The 24,271-nt window shown below is 41.3% G+C and overlaps 3 protein-coding genes across 4 annotated transcripts; all 3 read right to left on the bottom strand.

Moving 5' to 3' along the window:
- Window positions 1-109: 109 nt before the first annotated feature.
- copb2 (COPI coat complex subunit beta 2) lies at window positions 110-6,687 on the bottom strand. Of its 2 annotated transcripts, none has more exons than XM_062404367.1 (22): window positions 6,568-6,687; window positions 5,986-6,123; window positions 5,776-5,862; window positions 5,435-5,561; window positions 5,164-5,312; window positions 4,906-5,052; window positions 4,661-4,760; window positions 4,407-4,549; window positions 4,059-4,258; window positions 3,821-3,931; window positions 3,639-3,727; window positions 3,446-3,552; window positions 3,185-3,328; window positions 2,871-3,001; window positions 2,554-2,761; window positions 2,288-2,398; window positions 1,951-2,165; window positions 1,705-1,843; window positions 1,403-1,540; window positions 1,225-1,296; window positions 879-1,076; window positions 110-585 (listed from the first exon to the last, which is right to left on the bottom strand). In XM_062404367.1, the coding sequence occupies exons 1-22, from the start codon at window positions 6,568-6,570 to the stop codon at window positions 490-492; spliced, it is 2,853 nt and encodes a 950-aa protein (XP_062260351.1). In that variant the 5' UTR covers window positions 6,571-6,687; the 3' UTR covers window positions 110-489. The 2 variants fall into 2 exon arrangements, with proteins under 2 accessions (XP_062260351.1, XP_062260353.1); XM_062404369.1 differs by having other exon boundaries at window positions 879-1,070.
- Window positions 6,688-9,311: 2,624 nt separating this feature from the next.
- LOC133968353 (uncharacterized) lies at window positions 9,312-22,805 on the bottom strand. The gene is made up of 12 exons (XM_062404349.1): window positions 22,672-22,805; window positions 21,490-21,673; window positions 19,350-19,435; window positions 18,151-18,557; window positions 16,330-16,444; window positions 15,644-15,822; window positions 14,909-15,010; window positions 11,087-11,121; window positions 10,807-10,916; window positions 10,227-10,405; window positions 9,638-9,739; window positions 9,312-9,486 (listed from the first exon to the last, which is right to left on the bottom strand). The coding sequence occupies exons 1-12, from the start codon at window positions 22,781-22,783 to the stop codon at window positions 9,433-9,435; spliced, it is 1,665 nt and encodes a 554-aa protein (XP_062260333.1). The 5' UTR covers window positions 22,784-22,805; the 3' UTR covers window positions 9,312-9,432.
- Window positions 12,918-16,461, bottom strand: rbp1.1 (retinol binding protein 1, cellular, tandem duplicate 1). Its single transcript, XM_062404302.1, has 4 exons — window positions 16,330-16,461; window positions 15,644-15,822; window positions 14,909-15,010; window positions 12,918-13,425 (listed from the first exon to the last, which is right to left on the bottom strand). Exons 1-4 carry the CDS (start codon window positions 16,400-16,402, stop codon window positions 13,375-13,377), a joined length of 405 nt encoding a protein of 134 aa, XP_062260286.1. The 5' UTR covers window positions 16,403-16,461; the 3' UTR covers window positions 12,918-13,374.
- Window positions 22,806-24,271: the final 1,466 nt, after the last annotated feature.

Genomic DNA, 24,271 nt, shown 5'->3' with positions numbered 1-24,271 from the left:
TGACGTAGAATGTTTCGAAATTTTTGGGAGATAATGGTGAAACCTTGATATGAAACTGAAGCATCACTTCTCATTCAACCCCAAGTATGAAATACTACAAAGTCAAATGTCAATATGTACAGAATCTGCAGTTTATTGTACTGAATGTAGTTTGATTTGCCAATACAGACAACACAAAGGCGAGGAGTAAATATAACATATCACTCAATGAATAGTCAGTGAAAGTTTCTGGAACAATCAATGAATGGGGTAGAAAATGGTGTTCCAGAAATAGACATTATGATCTGTCTACTTTTCATCCGAGAATAAAGTCTGACTGATATCTTCATCATTATCATCATCATCGTTGTCATCATCTACTGAAATCCTGTCTCTTCAGTATAATAATATTACATACAAATACAAAAAAGTGGGGAGAGGGGGTTTGGTCTCTTTCTTTTTTTTTAAATAAACTCTCAAGTGTGCTGAGGAGCAGAGTGGTAGCAGGTCTTAATCTTCTAGGAAGTCATCATCTAGGTTAACGTCTGTGGTGTCAATGTCATCCAGCTCCATGTTGTCAAGGTCCACTTCCAGCTCATCCAGAATCTATGTTGAAAAGATTGTACAAAGGACAATTATTACCAACTAAAGTGTCCCAATTGTATTTTAAAATATAACACAACTAACAATTCATTAACTTCAACATAACGAAAAATCACAATATGTAAAAATTAAAAGGTCCTTTAAAAAATTGTAATAACCATTTATCTCCAAAATAAAATGTAAAGTGCAATTTAAAAAAAACTATAATGGAGAGATAAAACCAGCAAATGCTACCATGTGAGCAAGTGGCACTGAGCACCCAGCAGACAAATGTTTTATGAAAAATAAAAACCAACCTTGTCTTTGAGTGAAAATTCAGGAATTTCCTCCTCCTGTTCCTCAACTGCTGTGGGATCAGCAGACTCAGGTTGAAGAGCAACCTCAGGAGCTGCTGCTGCTGCAGCAACAGAAAATTCTGCCATTGAGGATAGTAATTTCTCCTCTTCCTCTTCGTCTTCCTCATCCTCCTTCTTCTTCTTCTTAGGATCCTGTGTCTGACAGAATCAGGCAGCGAATGAATGTATGAATTTCTTCCTATAGATTCTATTCAACCGTATGACCTATACAGCATGTTAGCAAAGCTAAGCCACTGGCTGAAACTGATATGCGAGTCAATAGAAATGTTGAATACTGTCCACAAACCTTTGTAGGAATGAAGGTTCCTTTTGGCTCGTATCCTACAGCCTCCTCAAGAATGTTCCTGTCTTCATTGGGCTGAAAAACATATTGAGGAGACGTTTGACAACTAATAGACAATAGACATATTGGTTGAATAGAACACAACACCTTTTTGTCAATTTTTTTAGGCCATTCAACTCACTGTGACAAGAGGATAGTCCGTTGCAGGCCTGGAGGTGCCCAAGCATGTCTCTCTCAGATAATACTCGGCTGCAAAGGCTTCTTTCAATCCGGGGAACAGATTCTCATACTCTGTAGGGTCTGCCAATGATTCAGCCGCCTGCCACGAAGATTTAGTACAATGTGTCATGGTCAAGAAAAATATGCACAAGTAACTCTCCAGCATCTACACTGATATAGTTTTTCTTGAATTTTCTTCAGGAAACAACTCTTGCTGCAGCAATATTGTTTCCGGTAAACTATGACCTCAACAACAGGACTGACCTTCTGGTTGACCTTCGCCAGGTTCTCCCTCCACAATTTCACCACACGGGACACCTCACTGGGCAGGTAGGTGCGAGCCAGGAAGGCAGCCTCAGGTAGTCGGTTGGTCTTTATCAGAAGCTCCAAACACTGATCCAGTCTGAGAAAAGAAGAAAGAGAAAAGTTAAAAGTCGTCATGACTGATCCCTTTCCCTAATTTTGTTCGCTAGTGTCACCACCTTGAAGTCTCATACATTCTATACTCACTTCCCCTGCAAGAAGTAGGTCATGAAGGCCACGTTGTTCTTCCCGTCCCTCTCTGCCCCCTCAGCCAGCTTGCCCACCATTGTGGCGTTACCAGAGGCTGTGGCAAGGAGGAGCAGGCCACCGTAATCCTGGGCGTGGTGCAGACACTCCTGGGCCAGGCTGAATTGACACTTGCTGATAGCAAGCTCTGCTAGTTGCTTCCATTTCTGCTCCGACTGCAGAAGAAAGGACAAATATGAGAAATGTGTGTAACACAGAACATCTTTGAGAGCTTTTTTTGAATTGTACGGCAATGTTTCTAAATGATGAAACATCTGATTTGCTAGTATGATCTTACCTCTGCCTCCACAGCCAGCTGATAAGCAATTTTCAACTCTCCCAGCTGCAAGGCCAGCTCAAACCTGTGCTCTGGGTCTGTGGACACAGCCAGTGCCTGCTGCTTGAAACCCTGCAAAGACACAGATTATAGTCATTATCATTATGTATGATCAGATAAAATGTTCAATATTTTTGCAGAGTAGATTACAAAAAATACTGCATCTTAGCTAAATTAAACTTATGGAAAAATTGAATAAAAAAGAAAAGCGCTGCTATATTCCTAACCTGTTTCTCCAGGAAATGGGCCACCCTGGTCCGCTGCTCTTTTTGAATTGTGGGCAACACCTTGTCAGCCATCCCAAAGTCCCTCCTCATTACAGCAGTCTGGTACTCCAGAACGGAAACCAGCAGGGAGTAACTGACAATGTTGAGCTCCTTGTCTCCGAGGTACAGACGATCATCTTTGGGTATGTAACCCAGTAAGTACATGGTTCTGCAGGGAGAGAGGGCAGCAGGTTTAATAGATACACAGCAAACAAGATGACATTTAGAAGATAGCAGGCTTTTATTAAAATTCAAGATAAATCTCATTGTTTAATTACCTGTCTAGATGAGCAATCGTGACAATCTCTCCTCCAACATAGTAGTTTAGTCTGTTCACAGAGCTGGTGTAGATGAAGCAGTCTCCGACCCAGAGACCAGTCTTCACAATCTCCTGGATCTCTCCTTGGACCTGGAAAGAGACAACATGGACAAAAAGATTTATAAATCAATTAAAAAGGTAAGTATGGAAAGTAAAGAAAAACATTCCATCTTAGTAAATAAATATTACCAAACTGACTAAGCTAGATAACTGACAATTTTAGCTAAACAAATATACTCCTAATAAGGGATGTGCACACATCCACACACCCACCTCAAAGGCATCTTCAATACCATCCTCAGTCACTCCTTCATTGTTCTCATGAGAGGAAGCTACTTTATCAGCCAGATAACGCAGGATGAAGAAGGACTCCTCTGTAGCAATACAAACCAGCTCACCAGAGTCTGACCAGAAGATCTGAATGAATTATGAAAAACACGAAAGGTTAGTAGAGAAGATGTGAATCACACAAAGTAAAAAGACAGTAAAGAAAAACAATGATGGACATTTATCATTTGGTGAGCCATTTCTTACGTGTTTAGGCTGGATCTCAATGCGGCGGACCAGCTCCGTGTTCTCCCAGTCGTAAAAGGCCAGGCCATTCACTGACCTCACCCCAAGCAAGAAGCCTCCATAGATACCTGGAGTAAACACATTCACCAACCTGGTGAGGAAAACTGTCGACTTCCAAAACCCCAATCCCACCACACATCAGTGTTCTCATTACCTTCCGCTCCAAAGTCAGGCTTGAACGATTTTTTCTCCTTGAAATTTTTGAAGAGTTTGACGACACTGTTGCTTTCTCTGATGGCATACCTGTAATAAAAAAGCCGTTGCAGTTAGCTATCAGCTCTCTGGCAGAAAGATTAAGAGAATGTAGTTTGTTTTTTTTTTAAACTGCGTACTTACTCAGAGGAGTCGTGAGCCCAGGCAAACTCCTGAGCTGAACCGAAGCTCTTGTTCCTCAAAGCCATGGCAGTGTAAATGATGTACTCTCCATCTCCGCAAACCACAACGAACCTGGTGTACACACAAGTTGATAAATGAGTGAACTCTGATAGAAATCGTATTATATATCCTTTGTTTATCTGTCTGCCGAGCACAAATATTTGGAGGCTTGTGTCTGTGTGTTTCGCTGTCTGGGTACCTTCCATTAGGGTTATGCTGGATGGTTTGAGGGTAAATCTCACAACTGCCCATGTCTTTGACAGCTAGTGGCAGCCTCTCTCCGTCCTTGATTTCAGCATCACCCATGGCCTTCAGATTTGCCTGCTGTACTTCACTGTGTTTGGCCCAGATGATTTTGCCATTTGTGTCCATAGACATGGCTGGCTCCTCACGACCCACCTGCAAAGCAGAAGAATAAGATTGTATGTATTTGATTAATGTATGTGTTTAAATAGAGCTCCTTTATTTTGATGACACACTTCTCATAATGCATTTAATAATTAAAAATCAAAAGGACCTTTTAAAAATGACTCCTTCCCCTGCTCACCTTAATAATGATGCTGCCTTCGTCGTAGCCCAGCGCCACGTTGTTGGAGCCCCTGAGGCCACTTACACACCACACTCTCTCCATGCCATAGTTCAGTGTACTCTCCAGACGGTAAGTGCTCGAGTGCCAGATACGCACCGTACCTACAGAGGGAGAGGTAACGTTACATACAGCAAATATCAGTAAGATCAAGAAAGAGATGAAGTGAGGGGATGTTTGTGCGCAGAGTCAGAACAACAGGAATTCCTCCTCACCATCCTCTGATCCAGTGATGATAATGGGCAGCTCAGGGTGGAAGCTGACACAGGAGACATTCTGGGCGTGGCCCTCCAGAGTTTGAACACAGGTCTTGTTCTACCACACACAAAGGAGGACAGTTGAAACTTTAAGATGAGGGCACAATGCTGTGGCTCTATGATCAGTGGTCTGTAGGCTACTGACCTTTCCAGAGAAAGAAGTAAATGAAAAACACTAGGGGGGAATCATAACGTTTTCTAACCTGGTAGTCCCAGATCTTGACTTGGCGATCATCAGCCCCTGAGATGAGGTAGGGCTTGTCTCCTCCACTGTAGTAATCAATACAATTGACTCCTTTCTCATGGCCCTCCAAAGTGAAATTTGGAGATGAAGAACCAAGCTGCCAAACCTGAAATAATCCAGTGGACATGAAAGAGAATCACTGAATGTGTTTCAGAGTAGGTTTCTGAAGAAGCTTCAGCACTGTACATTAAAATCATCAACAGCAAGAGGTTGCTACCTTAATCGTCCTGTCCAGGGAGGCACTGGCAAACTGATTATTATCCTTGGGGTTAATAACAATCTGCATGACGTAGTGAGTGTGGCCCTCAAACACCTGACTGCAGGACCACTTCTTCTCCCAGTCCCACAGCTTGATCAACATGTCATCTGTGCAAACACAGAAAGGCATTCATGCATTAGTGATTAACTATATGCACATTTGACAAACAAGGTAAAAGAGGAAAGTTCAGTGTGCCACCAATTATGTCATCACAAATTCACTAGCTTACCACTGCTGGTAAGGATGTATGGCTGGGCCGGATGGACCGCGATGCAACGGATGTAGTCAGAGTGGGCCTCAAACATGTGGACCCGCTCCAAGGTGTTGTAGTTGAACACACGGATCTGCATGTCATCCTGTGTGAGTAAGGAAAAAAATCAATACCAACTGAAAATAAAGTAAATTATCTGGATCAGATGTCAAGTTGAAGCATAAATGATGTGATGGGAAACCATTGCTCAATATTTTACTGTACCTAAACCACAACAAAATCAAATAAGTTAAATCATACTCTCAGTTTATTCAAGTATACCACTGTCATAATCCCACAGATTCATGGACACAACTCACCGCTCCTGTGATGACCCAGTTCTTCCTTGCCACAAACTTAGAAGCTCTGACAGGAAGGTCACACACTTCGAAAGTCTTCACGAGAGTCTGGGGGGAAAACAGATTCAGACTTCATCTCTGACTGAATATACAGATATTTAATGATTGACTTTTAGACATAATATTCCCCATATTACCCAGGAGAAGAGGGCCAGTGACTGGTGATCATACCTGTGATTCGTGGTTCCACACACAGACGCTGCCGTTGTAGAGACTGGCCAGCATCCATGGCTCAGTGGGGTGGAGGTCCACACTCTTCACCCGGTCTGACCTGGCTGTCAGCCGCCGCTTAATGTCCAGCCTCAGAGGCTGAAAACACGGAGAGCGTCAGTGTCTCTTTGAACATTGTTCATATTCTCAGCCAAAGTGTAGCTAAGTCTTTGGTGATTTGAAGGAACTAAAACACCCTGTCGTCCACGTAAATACCAGGCATAAAGCAGTGCTAGCGGCTAGCATGCGATGAAAGGGCCGTATGCATTTAATCGCTCTAACAATTCCACAATTGTAACTCGTAGAGATGAAACATTAGACAGCGGACTCAATACAAATGACAGGGCAGGAATTCAAGTCTGCGAACAGCAAAGTTTAGACATGTTAGCAGCCGTCAGCCACAAGCTAACTAGCCGTTTAGCTATTAACACCAGTGTATTATTAATTGACAATGTTTCACAGTCATTTTAGAATAAACCAGAAGACTCACAAGATTCTAACGGACACAATATAAGATATAAAGTGATTTTAAAGGTGTCCTACCATATTATTTCCCCGTGTTGTCGCTATAAAATCAAATAAATGTCGCGGTCGGTCTCTTAATGTTGCGATTCCAGTGAACAGGGACACTGACGTGGAACTTCCTGAAACGTAATCTCGCGTGAGCTGGGCTGAGGAAGTGGTGACGTGACATGTAGCTGCTGTTTGTCTTTGAGCTGCTCGTTATTGGAGACATGATCAGGGGCAGGCACGTGCACAGATAGAGCCCTAGTGGTGCTCAAGCACTGGCCCTTTTGCCCTGGATGAGAAAAGTGCCCTTCTGCTTGAGCCCAATTTTTTCTTCATTCATCAATATTTAAGAATAAAAAGGACTCTCTCTGTCATCAGTTGATGATTGCTGGTTGTACATCAAATTGCGCTGCCTTGAAGGATATTCAAGATTTGCTTTTATGGACAACTTTGAGCAATCACAAGCTGCACAAACCAAGCTAGAGCAGCAGAGGAACCCAGCAGCCAGCAGGGGGCAGCCTCAGGACATCACAGCAGACAGTGATTCTTGTAAGGCGTCCGAAGACAAGGTTGGAAAAGTACTGGGTTATTCTCTAACAATAGGTTTTTAAAGTATGTTAAATCATCCATTATCTAAAAGCCAAAAATATACAAGTAACTTTTAAGTAAGGCTGTCAAATATGTAGTAAAGTAGAAAATATTTTCTGTGAAGTTTTAGTGATGATTTGTCAAAGTTATTATTGTGCTTAATTCCACATGACATTCATCAGGTGGTGTGGCCTAGTTGGTAAAGCATTTGCTCTCCAACAAGAGAGACCCGGTTATGAATCCCACTATTTCCCATCTTCTAGCTGGCAATAAAATTAACTGTTGAAATTGGCAGGAATTCTCCTAGGAATCGCTAAATATATTATGCGCAGTAGGCTTTCATAATTATTGAAATGAAAGGTAGGTCTTAAGTTGAGCTACATGACAGTCAGTTGAGGTATATTGTGTTATATTATTAGTGTAATGCTGCTTATGCTTCAACTCTGTCAGAAAACAGTAAAAAATGTGTGGGTACTGTGTTGTCAGCTTTATATAGATTATGTAAGTCACTCTTGATAATTATGCACAACAATGATTTATCTCATTTACAAAATTTACTGCATAATGCCAATAAAAGAGAGACTCCAAAAGCAGGCCAGGGAACTGCAGCAAGCAGCTCAGGGTACCAACTCGCTTTTATCTTGGATCCGGCCATCAACTAGTAAAACAGAGGAGGGAGAATCAGTAACTCTACCTGTTCCAGAGGAGCCCATCACATCACTAACCCTAACCCTTACATATTATTTGGTTATTCAATATGGCCTTGTTTTGTCTGTTTTTGCCTGTTATTCATTTATTTATTCAAATTGATAATTTTAGTTAGTTTGTTATCAAAAATAAATATATAATTTGAAAATATCCTACTGTTTTTTTTTAATTTATTTATTATTATTATTTTTAATTTCATAGACAATTATGGCGATGGGTGCCCTTTTTTTGGTTTGAGCACCTGCCCCCCAAAATGTCTGTGCACGTGCCTGATCAGGGGCCCAAAGAGTCAGGCACCCAAAGAGTCAGGGCCCCCCCTCAGCTCCACCTGAGAGAGACACATGGCTGCTGACTGCAAGTGCAGAGAGATGCACAAAGACAAAGACACACACAGAGAAACTTGAAGCAACAACCAAACCAAACGAAGTGAAGATGAACAAACTGGGAAAGCAGCTTAATGTTGCTTTGCACCAAAGGTTTGGAACAAACTTCTAACACACATCAGACAAACTACCTCTTTTTTTGAACACAATTGTCTTTATTTCTTACTTATTTCTACCTTTTGCTAGTTTTATGCTTTTATCCAAAGTCTTAATTATATTGCCAACAGGTTCTTACTGATCCATCTTATTTAATTTCTCTGATTTTATCGTAAGCATTTTGAGCTGCATTTTATGTTACAAAGGCGCTGTATAAATTGCATTTATTATACTATTATTATCATTGTAAAATAAAGACACCAAAAGATGCAAAATTAGAAGAAATATTAAAACAACAGGGACACAACACAAGAGTAGACTAGGAACCCCCATCATGAAGATGACACCATCACAGCAGAACTGGGTCATCTCTCATTCCTTATGTTGTTCACATTGAGGAGTCCAGTCAGTTTCCCAAACATACAGTATCACTTCAGTGTTTCCAACACCTTAAGGAAATTAAGAAAAGACAAACTATTCCTTTGCACTTACTGTTAAGCACATGTTAATTTATCAACATAGGATTGTGCTACTTTAAACCCTTCAGTTTGTTTATTAGTGACAGGAGTAACGTCATCAATCATGTCAACTTTTGCAGACATAACACATAACTTCACTCGCTATTGAGTCTGGTCTATTTTCAACTAACATGTAGTATCAGGCCAGATGCTTCATTTTCAAGGTTAAGATCCATTGGTGTCATTGTTTAGATTTTTTTTAAATCAGAGCTCAGCTCAACTCACCTCACTTCCAGGATGGTACCTTTTTTTGTCCAGCAGATGGCGACTTTGATCTCTCATGAAGAAGAATGCTAAATCATGTAAATTACAAGTGATTTTAAATATATGTGTGACTCTTGATTTCCTTGCAGCCTCTTTGTGCCTGAACACACTGGTCAAAGCAGCCTTTGCTTTTCCTGATGATGAACACCTGAAGTCAAAGTGGATTCACAGTACCAACAGGTGTCCCCCCACCCCCCCCATTCACACACAACACAGCATGTTGTCTAAAAACTGCCTTTATTCATTTTGTTCAAATGTGGGAAACATGTCACTGAGGAGCATGAAAAGACACAGTTAACCAAGCAAACCAAAAAAAAAAAAAACAGACATTTGCACATATTTTATTCTTTTCTCTTGAACACCTGAAGACAAAGTACATCTTCACACGTCAGCTCCTGTCAGCAGAGAGGAAAATGAATCTGTTAATGGGATGTAGCAGAGGGATTCGTAGAATAAATGTAAGTGTTATAATCATTTTCCGCTGTACATCACACCTTAGCAGTCCAATATATTCTATTATTACCAGGACCGTCCCTGTCAACCCACCAGGTAAAGTTTGTCACCCTCTATCCAGTGCTTCCAGCCTCGATTTGCCTTCTCTCCTTTCTGGCTGCACACCAGCTTGTCACCGTCCCAGTTTACCAGACACTACAAGAGGACATATGAATCTGTATGAATGTTTTTCTTTATTTGACATGTTTATAAGTACGCCTGTGACTAAAACTGCCTGATTCCACCTCACTGATTACGTTGACCACTTACAATATACTGAACGAGTCAGTGTGGAGTCTCACATGTCTGTAGTAGTAGAATTTACACCTTCAGTGAATCACCATGTCTCACATTGAATTTAATTTTTTAAGAAATGTAAAAACACAGCGCTTACATTTTTCCCACTACCTCCAATGTCACAAACCAGAAGGTTGGTGGTCCGAGCCTCAGGTGTCAAACCACCATCGATGTTTTTTTTATCTCTGATGTTACATATAGGCCACAGAAACATTTCACCCTGGACACACCTAGATAGCACTGCTGTTGTTAACACATAAACAACACGGGGCGAATTCTGAATAATAGATACACTATCACCGTCTCTTGACACGTCAAGGTCTCCTGACATGCGAGGGCAGCCCACCTTGATGTTCCTGTTGTCGAGTCCCTTGGTGTGCTCGTCAAACTCCACCCCCACAGTGAAGGCCAGCTCATAATTCCTGAAGGTGCTCAGTGTTTTGAAGTCAAACTTGTCTCCCTCCTGAGCGACCACTTTGGTCTGAGACAGGGAGATGGCGATTTTCCTTGTGGCGAAGTCAATGTCTGGGGTCAGAGGGGAGAGACGTGGTTATTCAGAACAGACACATCACTCCGCATGAAATAAAGGAACAGAGAAATAATTCAATTCTGAGCTTTTCACTGACTGTCTGTGTGCAGTGTTAAGTAGAGGACACTCTTTCTTGGTTTATGTCCATGATGAAATAGTTGAATAATACAACAGTTGAACTCAACACGAATCTGTAGTGAAAGTGCATTAACTCCAGGGTAGATTGGAGCAGGAGAACAGAAGCGCTGCAGAAAGATTGAGAGAGCATGAAATTGGATGACTTTGTTACTCGTGCAGCTTGTTCAACCTCTCTCATCACCCTGGAACTTCGCGTCACCGCTGAACACAGACGACAGACACTCAAATGAAACCTGTTACAATTAAAAAAGTTTCTTACTTAAAGCTTTCAAATACTCCTCAAATTTCTCACTGGTTTCCAGTATCCATTTCCCACTGAAGTCTGCTGGCATGGTGGCAGATGGTGACAGTGCTGTGCCTGTGTGTAGACTTTAGACAGTGCAAAGAGAGGGAAGGTCCACGTTGTCCTGCTTTTATGCAAGATAGAGTCGGGGGGGAGGGCAGAGGACTATTGATAAGTGAGTTTATAGCTTGAAGAAGATTGGCGGGGGTTATTATTTATTGTTAGGTGAGGGAGGGGGTAAGAGTCAGCATTTTACCTTGGGTCATTGGGGAGGTTACTAGGCTCACATGTCTTGGTGCCCCCACACCCACAGACCCACAGGCCTGAATGAACCCACCTCCGCTCTGTCTCTCAGATGTACCCATGCAGATGTCACTGTGGTGGTCCCTGTGCAATGTACAGACGCTGTGTTGTAACATCTGCCAACAGTGAGCCTTCTCTATTTGATCGCTTTCTAAGGCAAAGTCAACCGCTAAACAAGAGGAGCCGACCTTTGAGCCTGGTGGTTAATAAAGTTCAGTCTTGCAGTGAAGACAAAATAAATTGTAAACAAAATTTTAATAAATATTTACATCTGAAATAAATAGCCGAGTACGTTTTTACCCAGGATAGCCCCCAGGCAAATAAAATATGTGTTTTTGAACGATAATTGAATTTCATATGGTTTAAGAGCAGTTTCCACCATCAGGCCATCAGGTTCATAAACTTGCAGTCAACACATGACAAACAATCCTCAACTGTTTTCCTGCCTATTTGCACTTTATTTTTAGAAAAATGTGAAGTAACTTTTCATACAAACACTCAATACAGATACAGTTGTTACTTGAATGTCACACTGCACCTTTAAATGTATATAGTTTTAGTTTTGTAATGTATTGTATTTTATTTTTTAATAGTAGGCTCTTTCTACCTTGCTTTATTTCAATTGAACTATTGCACCGCTAAGCTGACCTGTTTCTTCTTGTACGACACCTTTCATTGTACTAGTGCCCCTGTGTTAACTTGTATATGACAAATATATTTTAAAGCTTTATAACAAAAAGTTAAACCAGTCTTAATCTAGTTTCGTATTTTTAGATTGTCTATATATACACTCTTTCTCCCCTATTGAAAAATTCACATTTTAGTTTCAGTAGTTCAATATTAATTCTTCACAAATTCCATGTATCAAATCCCATTTTTAATACTGCTTATGGCTGATAATTATTCTGCTTTACCCGGTTCAATCTGGTAAGGGTCCACCATTTGCACTCTGGATCATATGGAGTCCAGAAAACATTCACATAAATCTACAAATGTAGCTGCTTCACACATCTTTCCATCCTCCAGTGATTGAAGTTCAGGGCACAAAATGGCTCCTGCTTCACCCAAACCGACAAAATCCTTTAGAAATGTTTTATTGAGAATAAATGTAAATATATTTTATAACTCCTCTGCCATCAGACTGTGGTTGGACCCCTCCCTGACAGCATAATCTTTGAACCAGCCAAAGCAAGAGCTGGGGAGAGATCAATACCCCCCCCCCCCCCCCCCCCCTCGGGAACCATAAATAAACAGAGTCTGCAGGTATAGAGGCCAGGTTGGCGGCGGGATATGAATTCACAAGAAGCAGCAGGAAGAAGGAGCTGAAGGAGTAAAGAATGAGTCGGACACATTATATAAAGTGATAATGGCAAGAGTGAGCTGACAGATTAGCTGATTCAGAGCACAGTTGTGTGTCTGAAGCTCCAGAGGCTGTACGTCAGTTCACTTCTGAAATCTTCAAGTTGAGGCCCTCGGATTCCTCGAGCACATCCCGAAAAAAGCTTTTTGGATAGAAGAGGCTCCAAGCTCCGAACTTTGGTGAACAGGAATATTTCATTTAAACGGTTTGTGTGCCAACCAAAACAAGTGATTCCATCCAACCATATTCAATAAGGCTTATCCTCTAAGGGTTGCGAAGGGAACATGTAAACTCAAGAAAAGCACAACCTGGACGAGACAGGAATCGAACCAAGAACCTCTTTCGCTGTGAGACAACAGTGAAAACCATTTCAACACCAAATAAAGATCTCAAAAAAAGTACTCATGAAGAACAACAAATAACATTGTTGAGATCTGAATAATTTATTGATTCGTTCATTTATACAATCAATTGCACAGTCCTAAAGGATCATGGAGGGATATATACACACACATCCTATCTGATATCCATTCTGCAGAGACTAAGCTTCAGTCATCAAGAAACTTTAAGTCCTCAACCGAACTCAGATCATTGTATTCAGTCCAACTAAAAAGAGTTCAACCCTCTTATTATTAACCCTACTATGATTAACCTGTTATTTCACTGCTCTCCACTTTGAGACAGACATGGACAGATAACGTTACATGATACACACACTGACATGCTTTGTATATGAAACTGGCTATCGTAGCTAGCTCTGTCTCCAGCAGAAATAGTGTTTACAACAAACTAATACACATGACGTAGGTGGATGGATCTATGGAGAGATGCTGAAATGGCCCAAATGGAAGTTGGGGGTGTGTGTTGGAGTCGGTGGCAGCTTAGGTCTTCTTGAACACCTGCTTGCTAACAACTCCCCCGGCTCTCAGCTCCTGTAGAAAACAAGGGAGATAAAAGATGGGTAAGTAAGGGGAAAACTTGGATGAATCGCTTTAAGTTTTGACCAATCAAAACTTTTCCATCAACCTGAAAAGTGCTTTTGATTGAAAGTTAACATACTTAGTAATTATAGGCTGGGATAAGGATGGGGTAAATGTTAATAAAGGATTTGTCAAAGACATTAAATTTGATGTACAAATCATTTAGGGTGTTTTTAATTATTTCACTCGTCTGTGTTAGTTTTTTTCCCCTTGTTTGCTAGTTGGTTGCTGAGGGGTGGGACATGACCTCAGGAGGAACCCATCACATTTTGGTGCAGTTCCGGATCATACAGGAATTTTTCACTCCTTCCTCTTTCGTCTTTCAACATTTTCATTGATTTCTCAGAGAATGAATCTCGGATCTTGATGAATAAATCAGCCATGTCCAGGGAACGGATGTTTACGCGTGTGTAATTTGGTGCAGATCCAAATAAAAATTAAAATCTAATGGATTTAAATGTAGTTACATGAGGGGACTTTGACAGAGATGATATAATGTGTTTCACAGTGAAAAGAATAAGTTACAAACCACAAAGTTACAGTAGATTTACAAGAAATATCAGGAATTCATAGTTTCCGTTGACAGTGACAACGATCCAACCCGAACCTGTCACGCTTCCCTCCGGTAATGTCATTTCTGCCACCAGAGGTCACTGTTGCCCCACATTCAAACCCTCCTACAGCTCTTGGGAACTTTTCACTAACAACTCATTTCATGGCAGCTGATTGAAAACACTAGTTGGCACCACTCTTACCAAATAATTTGGCTGGTAATTCTTTTTCGTAGCTTTGATAGCAGTGATCATACAGAGGTAAATCTGATAATGCAGAGCTAATGAAAATGGTAATGCACCAGTCATTACATTAAATTCTTTTCAGATGCAAATGCTTTTCATTACGAGCCACACTGGGGCCACACTATGAATAATTTCACAGAGGAGTTGTCTGGAAAAAAAATGCTACTCGAGTCCTTCTAACAGAAATTAGTTTTGCAGAGTCAGGATAATAATACGACAGAAGTTGGCGCTGGTGCATGCTGGATCACTGGAGCTCATGAAGAAACAAGACATTTGAATCTTATTTTATTCAGCATCAGTCTTTTTGTTTGACCAGGAGGAAAAATTTGAGTTGAGAATGTATGAAACTATAATTTTTTCAATGGAAACAACATCCTCAGATGTGATTTCATACGCAGAAATGTGATTTCTATGGCAATAAGTGAGCTACACACTTGTAACCTTGATGATCTTCATCTCCTGTGTTTATGCACCTCACACAGTATAATGTTGCTGGAGCTGGTGGGCAAATTCATACTGGAGTCCCACATAAAAAAAATATGCACCGCACATACACCGCTGAGAGGCATTTTAGATTTGAATTTAAGTGACCAAACTGCAAACATTAATATTCATGGGAGGAACCGATGTTTTCTCACCAAATGAAGCTCATCTCCTTCCACCCAGTGGCTCCAGCCTCTTCCTTCGATCTCCCCCTTCTGCACACACACCAGCTTGTCTCCATCCCAAGTGATGGTGGTCTGGGGGGGGGGGGTCAAAGGTCAGGGTGAGACACGAGATGCTTCAGTGGGGGATTTATTTGACGTGACAGTGTAGATGCATGATTTAAACATATGGAATATGCAGAGTGAGAGGCCACACACACACACGCATGCACGCACAGAAACACGCACTCAAACACACACACACACAAACACACACACGTTACCCCTGTCTCTCTTTGGCACTGAGCCAAACAGCTTATAGCTTATCTATAATCAGAATAAGGGGGACCTCAGATAATCTTTAAGCCCGTTCAGTATTCACTGACTCTGATCAAACAAGTGTGAATCTTGACTAATTTCTCGGCCTCTTCCACTTCTTCCCCTGCAGTGACTGACCTCGCTCTCCATTACGTCAATCTACTGACAAGTGTCTGAGGAGTCTGAGAAGTTTTTAAAACGGAGGTGGAAAAGTTTTGTGCGGCTCATTACAGTCCAGCTATGGGCCACCGAGAAGAGTCAGTTTATCGGTCTGCAGGGTTTGCACCAGATGTGTCCGAGCCACAGGTCGCCACACCTGCAGCAGTGTGAGGTAACTTGAGCAGCTTTGCCCAAATGCACCGTGTGTACCTCCATTAACATGTATTGAGTGCCCCACTGGAGCACACTCACCATGCATTTCCTGTCATCCACTCCGGACAGATCCTCCTCAAACTCTTTGCCCACGTGGAAGTCCATGTTGTAGTTTTTGAAGGTGCTGAGGGTCTTGATGACGATGTGGTCGCCGTCGTGGCTGATTTCCTTGTCAGGTTTCAGCAAGGTTGCGATTTTCCTGATGGCGACATTCACATCTGTGGAAGTAGAAAAGGAATAAGAAATAGGCGGAGGGAGGTGAGCAACAGGGTATTTCATTGCAGTTACACAACTTCAGGAATAAGACGCTTAGTTTTGAAAAGTGAGAGGATATTATATTTTGCAATCCAGCTAAAGTAGAGCACTTCTGTTAAAAAGAACATTATCTTTTAGCTGTTGATAATTATAGTTTCTCTATAAAAGTAACTGGAGGACATTACATATCAGAGCAGTGCATTTCCTTTATTCTGGTAATAATATGAGATTTGAGAGAAAAGAACAATTATCGCACATACTCAAATCTTATTCTCTTTATGAACACTGGACGATTGTTGGAAAACTTATATATTTATATACCTAAAATACTATATATCTGCTGACTGACATTTAAATATGAGTCTGTTCTGATATTGATATTCTATCCCAGAGGATGAGGTGAGGCAGGTTCCTCTCCAGCCAACAGGACGGCCTTTCACCTACTTCCACAAAGGTTTCAACAAACTCACCGAGAGCCTTCAGGTACTCCTCGAAGTTATCACTGGAAATCATTTTCCAATATCCATTCAGATCGACAGGCATGATGGCTGTGTTTCTGCGGGCGAGGAGGTCTGCTGTGGTTGACTGCTTGTGATGGAATGCAGAACTCTGCTGTCAAAAGCCTCAATTTGAACCAAATTCACTTTAATCCGATTAACCTGTTCCCTACACCTCCCACCACCGGCACCACATAACCCCACAATCCCCAGCACGCTTCCCCTGCATGTATAACAGGAACATGCATACATAATGCACTTGTGCATTATGTATGCAGTACACTTTTGTGCTTTATGTTGGGAGAGTGCTTACTCTGCCTGTGTGGGATTAGGATGAACACACTTCCTTTATTAATTGACCCACTTGTGTGTTTGTGTGTGTGTGTGTTTGTAATTCCACGTGTGGTAGATTTGGATTCTGTTGTATAAGATGAGGCCTGTTTCAATTGTGTTAAGATAACTGAGCCATCAACAATCAGTCTAATGGAATCAAATCACACAAAGATCAATTTAAACATTGATCGCCCTGTGCTGCGGCTGAACGGAGCGCACGTTGTGGATGAAATGCACGGCACAAAAGCGGAATCACCTGAGCTTAAAATGATCCAACTGCAACAATTCAATGGAGCACAAAAGGCCTGTCACATCTTTTGTCTCGCCTAAATAACTCAGTTAATTTGATAATCTCTCTTTTGGGCCCACTGCAGCCAAACCACTGTCTAAATCCTTTAGTGGCTACAACACAAAGACACATACACACTTCTTTCAGAGGATGCCGGTGTGTGTATCAGTGGCACAGTGCTGCTTTCAGCCATTGGCCTCAGTGAGATATCACCTCCTGTAGCTGAGCATCTGTCAGGATTACTTTAAATCCTGTGGTGGAAGAAATAAGCTACAGGCCTGCAGACGCACAGTGTGTGGACGATAATGGGAAAACTGCACCGATGCACGATGAATGAAAAATAATGAAATGAGAAGAAATTCAGAATGGGGCAACAACAAAAAATGTACAAATGATGGCCTGTAGCATGGTGATTGAAAACTGTGAACCACAGCAAAACAACCTATAGAGCACATAGAGGGTTGAGTGGACTGGACAAGTGAGGAGGAGGTTGTCAATAAACTATATATAATCTTTATGATAGTGGTCTGTGTAAACACCAGTGATCAATGTAAATGAAAATACTTAATTGTTCTATGCCTAAAAAAGTCTGCCATGTTGTATTTGTATTAAAACCTAAGAATTATCTCCATTAACAAAATCAAAACCTGTGTGATGTAGCTATTTCAAAAACTTTCATAAATGAGACTTGGGTTGGGTTACTCAGGGACTTTATGATCTTTTTATATTCTGACTGCCTGGCTTAAGATTTTATACCTTTATATAGATATGATTAATAATAAAAACACCAGTCAGACAAGAAATACTTCAGATACATTGATTTTATATCGGTTAAATGAACTGCAATGATGTGAAAAACTACAAAAGATAGAAAACTGTTAGCAGACAAATGTTGTTTTTCATAATGGAACAAGGATTCATGACACTTCATGAGAGTGAATCAGCAGACGTCACATCACTGTGCACGAACACAAGTGATGCCTTGAAAACAAATTTAGACCAAACATGTGTTTTTTGGTGCAGACATTTAAAGGCTGTGCAATCCTCTTCCACTCTGCAGTCCAGTGGAAACAAAGAGAGATTCCAGTCCCTGAAGTGAAGCACTGATCTGTGACTGAATCCACTCTTCGAGGACTCTCATGCTCAGCCATGACGCATGGGTCTGTCTCTCAGTCATCCAGACTGCTCACTGGCTCTTGTGCCTGCTTGGTGAGTGGCCTCAGCACCGTGCCCTTATTCCTCCTCTCGCTGTCCTCTGTGTAAAGCTTGTGCTGGTGAATATATTCTATCACTGAGTCTGGGATCAAGTACTTCACGCTCTGACCCCGCCTCAGAGCACGACGCACCTCCGTGGCGCTCGTCTCATTCCTCATCCACTCCCTTACCAGGAAAATGTTTCGCTGGTGGCGGGAGAGCATGTCCGACTCGTGCACAGTCTGCTCGGGCTGCAGCCCGCCACGGCTGACTGAGACGAGGCCGAAGCGCCCGACCGCCTCCTCCACGTCCTCGTCCTGCCACAAGCCGGGGATCTTGAAGGTGTCGAGGAAATCGGCTCCACAGAGGAGCTTCAGCTGGGGTCCTGAGGACTCAAAAGATACAGGCTACATGTATGGAATGTGAGGCATTAAAAATATATATTTATTCTGAATATAAAACATACTCTATGATAATAAAAATATTAAGGTCTAAGGTTTTTTTAATAGCCATTTCTATTCTGTATGTGATTACACAGAATATGTAGCGGAGGGAACATTTTGGGGTCAATTGTCGTTTCTGCACAATCAGGTAAAAAAATAGGAAAACAATAAAGTGTCTCCAAAACAAGCACTGACATGAGGAGCACAGAGGTTGGTTTGGACAGGACAAAGAAAAAGTACATATAGGTCTAAAAATTACACAACTTAGATGTTGCTGGAGGCTAAAGTTAATCACAACAACGCTAACTACTCTTTCCACAAAAACTCAAAGTAAACTGTGTGAACTTATGTTTACTTAACTCTCTATGAAATCTACTAAAAGACACAATAGGAAATAATCATCGTCATCCCAAACAAATTACATATTTTATCTGCTTTCTCTCTGATGACCTTTCGGGGCTTTTCCTGTACATGATATTATTTCAAAGTGCAGCAAACACACACACACACACACACACACTCTAACCCTAACCCTAAAAAAGTATCACTAATACTCTCTAAACACTATTGTTCAGCAGCACACTGCACAGGCACATTATGCAGGATTAACGGTCATCTGTTACAGGGAATGTTAAAGATGTGATGAAGTAATGTGCTGGGAAAAAACTTTCAAGTTTTCATTGTATTAATACTTTTACTGAACTAATGCCAAGTTTCAAACACGCAGTTCTCACCTGCGAGAGTAGTGGTGTCACCGTTGGAGTTCATGTGCTTCCCTGCTCTTCCCTCATTCTCCTTTAGAATGCGTCCATAATGATACCTGCACATAAATCAACAGAAAAGCCAGAGAGAGAATTTGAATTTGATATGGTAATGACATAGAATGTAAATAGAGATGGATGAAATGACAGCTCACAGAAAATTAAGCCAAAGTATCTCGATCGCCACCTGGGGGCTGGCTGCGGTATCTGTCATAAACCCGCCTCCTCCATGTTAGTGGATAGGACTCACTGTGCATCACTAGTGTGCAGACTTGCACTCGTTTCAAATGCGCTAAATGGCAGTGTTAATATCCAGGATATTTTCACTACATTTCTAGATGGTGTGAGAAAGAGGATACGCGTTGTCCATTTTTAGATGCACTCTATGGGTTATACACAGCGTCTTCTGTCTTTGTTTTTCCCAATATGCAGAGTTGTAATTTGCATCCACGTAATGCTTATTATTACTTCAATGTGTATTCAATTATTATTTCACTTTCTCTGGTTATGCATTTGTTTAAACTGGATTTTTCCAGTGCAATTCTGGCAATAAAGCTTTATGAAAACTTAAGTGAACAAGAAAGACAGAGTGACAGAGGAACCTTTAACAAAAAGATGAATGAAAAACCTCACTGTTTCCAAGTAAAGCTTCTTAAAGAGGTCATCACACATTTGCGCTTGTGTGCGTTCGGGGTAGATGACATGTGACGTGGCCTCGGACAACAGGCCCCTTATGCCTTGATCTGCACTTGTGTTGCGAAATCACAGCTTACAGAGGGAAAAGTGCGCGGGGGGGGGGGTAGGGGTCACTAATGAGGGGATTTGTAAGGAGCAGGAAACAGGGAAAAGTGAGAAAAACTTCTAAAATTAGCCCAGATATGCACCTATAAGCAAATGCAACTTACTAAATTTCCATTTTTATCATTAGATGCTGATTCATTCCCCCGGGCGACACACTTGTTAGGGCCCAGTTACACAAATAGCATATTTCTGCCTTTGTAATACAAAGTGGGACAACACCCAGACTTTCCTTATTCACATCTTCTCATTATATAGGCAGCAGCTCTGTCTGACTCTCTTCACCCATATTCACATCGCAGTCCCACTTGGCCCATGAATTTAACAGCCCGTGCCTCTGATTTCAGCCCGGGAAAACCAAAACCTGCCACAGCTCCAGTCTCGTCTGGCTTCTTCCAGAGACTACAACCTATAATTTAGGCTTGAATATCGGGCTTCAAGAAGGGCTGACAGGGGGGCAGAGAAAGGATAGAGCCTTCCTGGGAACTCTACCGGTGCTATGGTCAAACTAGGAAGTGTCAGAAAGGAGGAAATATTTGTCTTGTGTCCCAAAGAGGGTCTAACAGGAGACAGTAAAATCGAATGGAAACATAAAGCAGGGAGTGAGTAACGTGCTGTTGGTGGAATGGAATGTCCTTGACCCTGTCGTGAAATAGGTTTATCCTCTAGTGTGTTAAAAAGTCTTCAACGACCTGACATGCCATTAAAGAAAGAGGCTTTTGATACAGTAATTCAACTCAATATAATCCTTGTGAGTAGCTAGAGGTGACGCGGTGTAAAAGTTCCACATCAAGATCATAGAGACCAACGTTTTTATGGTTTTATCAGTATTATCACAGCATTGTTTAAATATCCTGAAAACGTCACTTGCTGCGCCTGAGAGCCTTCGGACTTGAAATGGTGCAACTCACTGAATTCTACCAAAGTACACCATGATACCTGGAACTGTTTCATCCCTTCGTGAAGTACACTGTGACTTTAATTGGAGCAATCAGGGTCCATATATAGAGTATGAGAGTGCTGGTACTTACACTTAATATAATCTCATAATATCTGTTCAGCCAAAGTAATGGAACTAAACACAAAGAACATTTTCCAGGAGTGATTTACCACTGAAGCGCTCTGAATTGAACAGTGAATGGAAATAGACTGACTGAATTTACTGGCTGCTGTTATTAGAAGCAACTTTAGATAGAATAATCAAAGGCTGGCATCACCCGAGAAACTCTTGTCCTCCGACTTCGACCCCCTGGAAACCTTCCCTTTTTAAATGAAGCAGTTTTAACTGCGATGTCGCAGTAAACTTGTTTCATACCTCATAGTTACCACCGTCTCCGTCCAGTCTGGCTGCTGGCTCTCCCATTCATCAACCGTGACCCAGTTGGAGCTCTGCAGTGCCAGCTTCGCCATCGCAATGCGGTGCTTAGCCAGTACCAGGCCCTGCTTTCCATAGCTGTCGCTCACTGGAGACACGATGCCACCCACCACCTGGTATTGGCCTGAGGGGAGATATGATTAATACAGTTTTTCTGGGTCAAGACAGCAGATACAGAAATGGAATGTAAATCAGCAGATCAAGTCGTCTCTATAAGTTAGTGATGTTGAAATTATGAGCGTTTGGTCTGATCTCACATTTGAGGACAAAGGATTGATCTTTTTTTTAAAGGAAATGAAGATACACATAATAAATTGTATTAGCTACTCTATAAGGTTTGAACTTGTGCTCATTTTTTTGTTACAAAAACACTTGGGTTTGCATCACTCAGCAAAAGAGTAACAGCAGCTCCTGTATGCAGCTTACACTCGTTCTGATTGTTACCCTCACACCAGTCAGCTGATGTTCTATAGGTTTAGGGTCAAAGGGGAATCTGTAAGAGCATTATTTATGTCCCTGCTCACAGAAAGGCTGCACAGATTCGTAAAGCATCTTAGACTGAGAGAGAGAGCTGACTCAGGACCAGCGTAACTCGAACAATTATGTTGTTACAACCATGTGATCAGGCCAGTGCATGCATTCAGAGCTGCTTCTGACATATATATGGTGCAGAGTTTATATAAGGGGACTGGGTCTGCTGACACGGGTGCCGCATGAGAGCTACTGATATTTGTGTACATTCATGAAGAGATCGAGGTAGAACAACTCTAAAACAAGCATAAAACAAAGCCCTGCTACCGTCTTATAACGTTTTCATATTATGAAATACCCAACTTTCACATTAAGGAGAAATAAAGCAATGCCTTCATCTGGCTTTGTCTTTCTCACAAACAAAATCCAATATTCATTCTCCTTTATTGCTTTCTGGAAATTCTTGAGACAAACAAATGAGAGGTTTAACAGGAACTGCTCTGACCCCGAGGGTTATCCAGGAAGTAAGATGAAACAAACAAACAGCCAGCACAAAAAAAAATGATGATGTATGTTCTGTAGGATATCAACCTCTGGTTGACATGCAGCTCTAGTCCTTATGTCACGGTTTCTGGGACGATCAGATCTCACCTGTGCTGTGCATGTGGTCCCTGGCCAGCTCAAACAGCCTCATGTGCTGGTTAGTGATGGGATTAAAGGAGCCGCAGGCTAACAGGACTAGTGGAACACGCCGGTTAGCCATCTTGGTTAATTCCCTCACACCATGGCCAAAGAACCTTGGAGGAAAGCAGAAGGAAAGAGTTACAAACATTGTGTGGGACACGGACGATTGGGACACAAAGAGGACGGAGCTGAAGGAATCAAACAATTAGAGAGTGGGTCGTCCGCTATAAGGTTCCACAGGTCGTGATAAGTCATTCTGCACTTTTAATAATCATGATGTAGCTCTTTGAAGGGTTTCATTATCCTGAAAAACGAATTAGTCATTTGGTTGGAGTTTTTATCCCATGACGAAAGATTAAGTGTAGGTGGCGTCAGTGGAAGACAAACCCAAGCTGCTCCCATTCTCTGACCATTTATCATCAGGACACCCAATGTACTTACAAGAAGAAGTGGAAGTAATTTACCGAGTCAGACACAGGAGGAGGCTGTACTGACATTTTGTTTGAATGTGTACATTGGTGTAATTAAGGATCCGTGGGAGAACTATACACCAGCCATTGTTCAGCTGATGGTAAACTTTAAGTGAAGAGCCTGTTTATTCAAACAGTCAATCTATCAGGTATCCAGCTAAGGATCTATATTTATTACCAAAGCAGCTGTTGCTCAGGAGGTAGAGAGGGTTATCAACTAACCAAAAGGTTGTGGTTCGATGCCCAGCAACTTCAGTCTGCATTCTGAAGTGACTTCAGGGAAGATACTGAACCTCTAATTTCATCTGACGCCTGCTCATATTAACGATGTATGACAAAATAAAAAGCATAAAGAAGTGCTGAATGAATATGTGCATGAAAGGGTGAATACGACTGGAAAAGCACAATATAAATATAGTTTACCACTACTTGAGACATGTCATTCGGGTTGGGGCTGATTATTGATTAACTTTCTGTACCCTGTATGATGCTTGTCAGTTTGAAAGAGTCCTCCAGCTTAACATTTTCCCTTATTAACACATTTTTATTGCATTACCTTCCCGTCAAATCTCTACAAGTCAGGTCAAAGGTTATCAGAATATAGCACATTTAAAACAGCACATTTGAAGGTGCTGAACAAGTTTACAATACAAAAATAAAAGCATATTTATATATTTATATATATATATATATATATATTTATATATATATAAAACCAGAGAATAAATAGAAAATACAGAAATAAATAAAACGTTAAACATCAGAATAATTTGAGAATCAAAACATTTCACGATAGCTGGTACTACATATAATACTGCGACATCCCATAATAAGCAACATAAATGTGCCTATAAATGTATTTGCAATTCTTTTGGATCTGAATTTGCTTGGTTGCATGTTGTTTGGTCGGATTTTGATATTTAAGTACATTATATAACGTGGATGATGTGTTGGTGCAGGGTTGTGTTAATCAGGTGCACACCCAACACTGTGTACAACCGAACAGACACACACGTTGTGTTCCACACATTTTTTAAGAAACTACGAGTTACTTTGGTTTAAATAGTTGCCACAGTATGATGTAAGTCAGAGGACAA

Source organism: Platichthys flesus, chromosome 14, assembly GCF_949316205.1.
Source record: "Platichthys flesus chromosome 14, fPlaFle2.1, whole genome shotgun sequence".
Lineage (NCBI taxonomy): Eukaryota > Metazoa > Chordata > Actinopteri > Pleuronectiformes > Pleuronectidae > Platichthys > Platichthys flesus.
The sequence above is the reverse complement of the archived record's forward strand: the minus strand, read 5'-3'. Positions and strand labels throughout refer to the sequence as shown.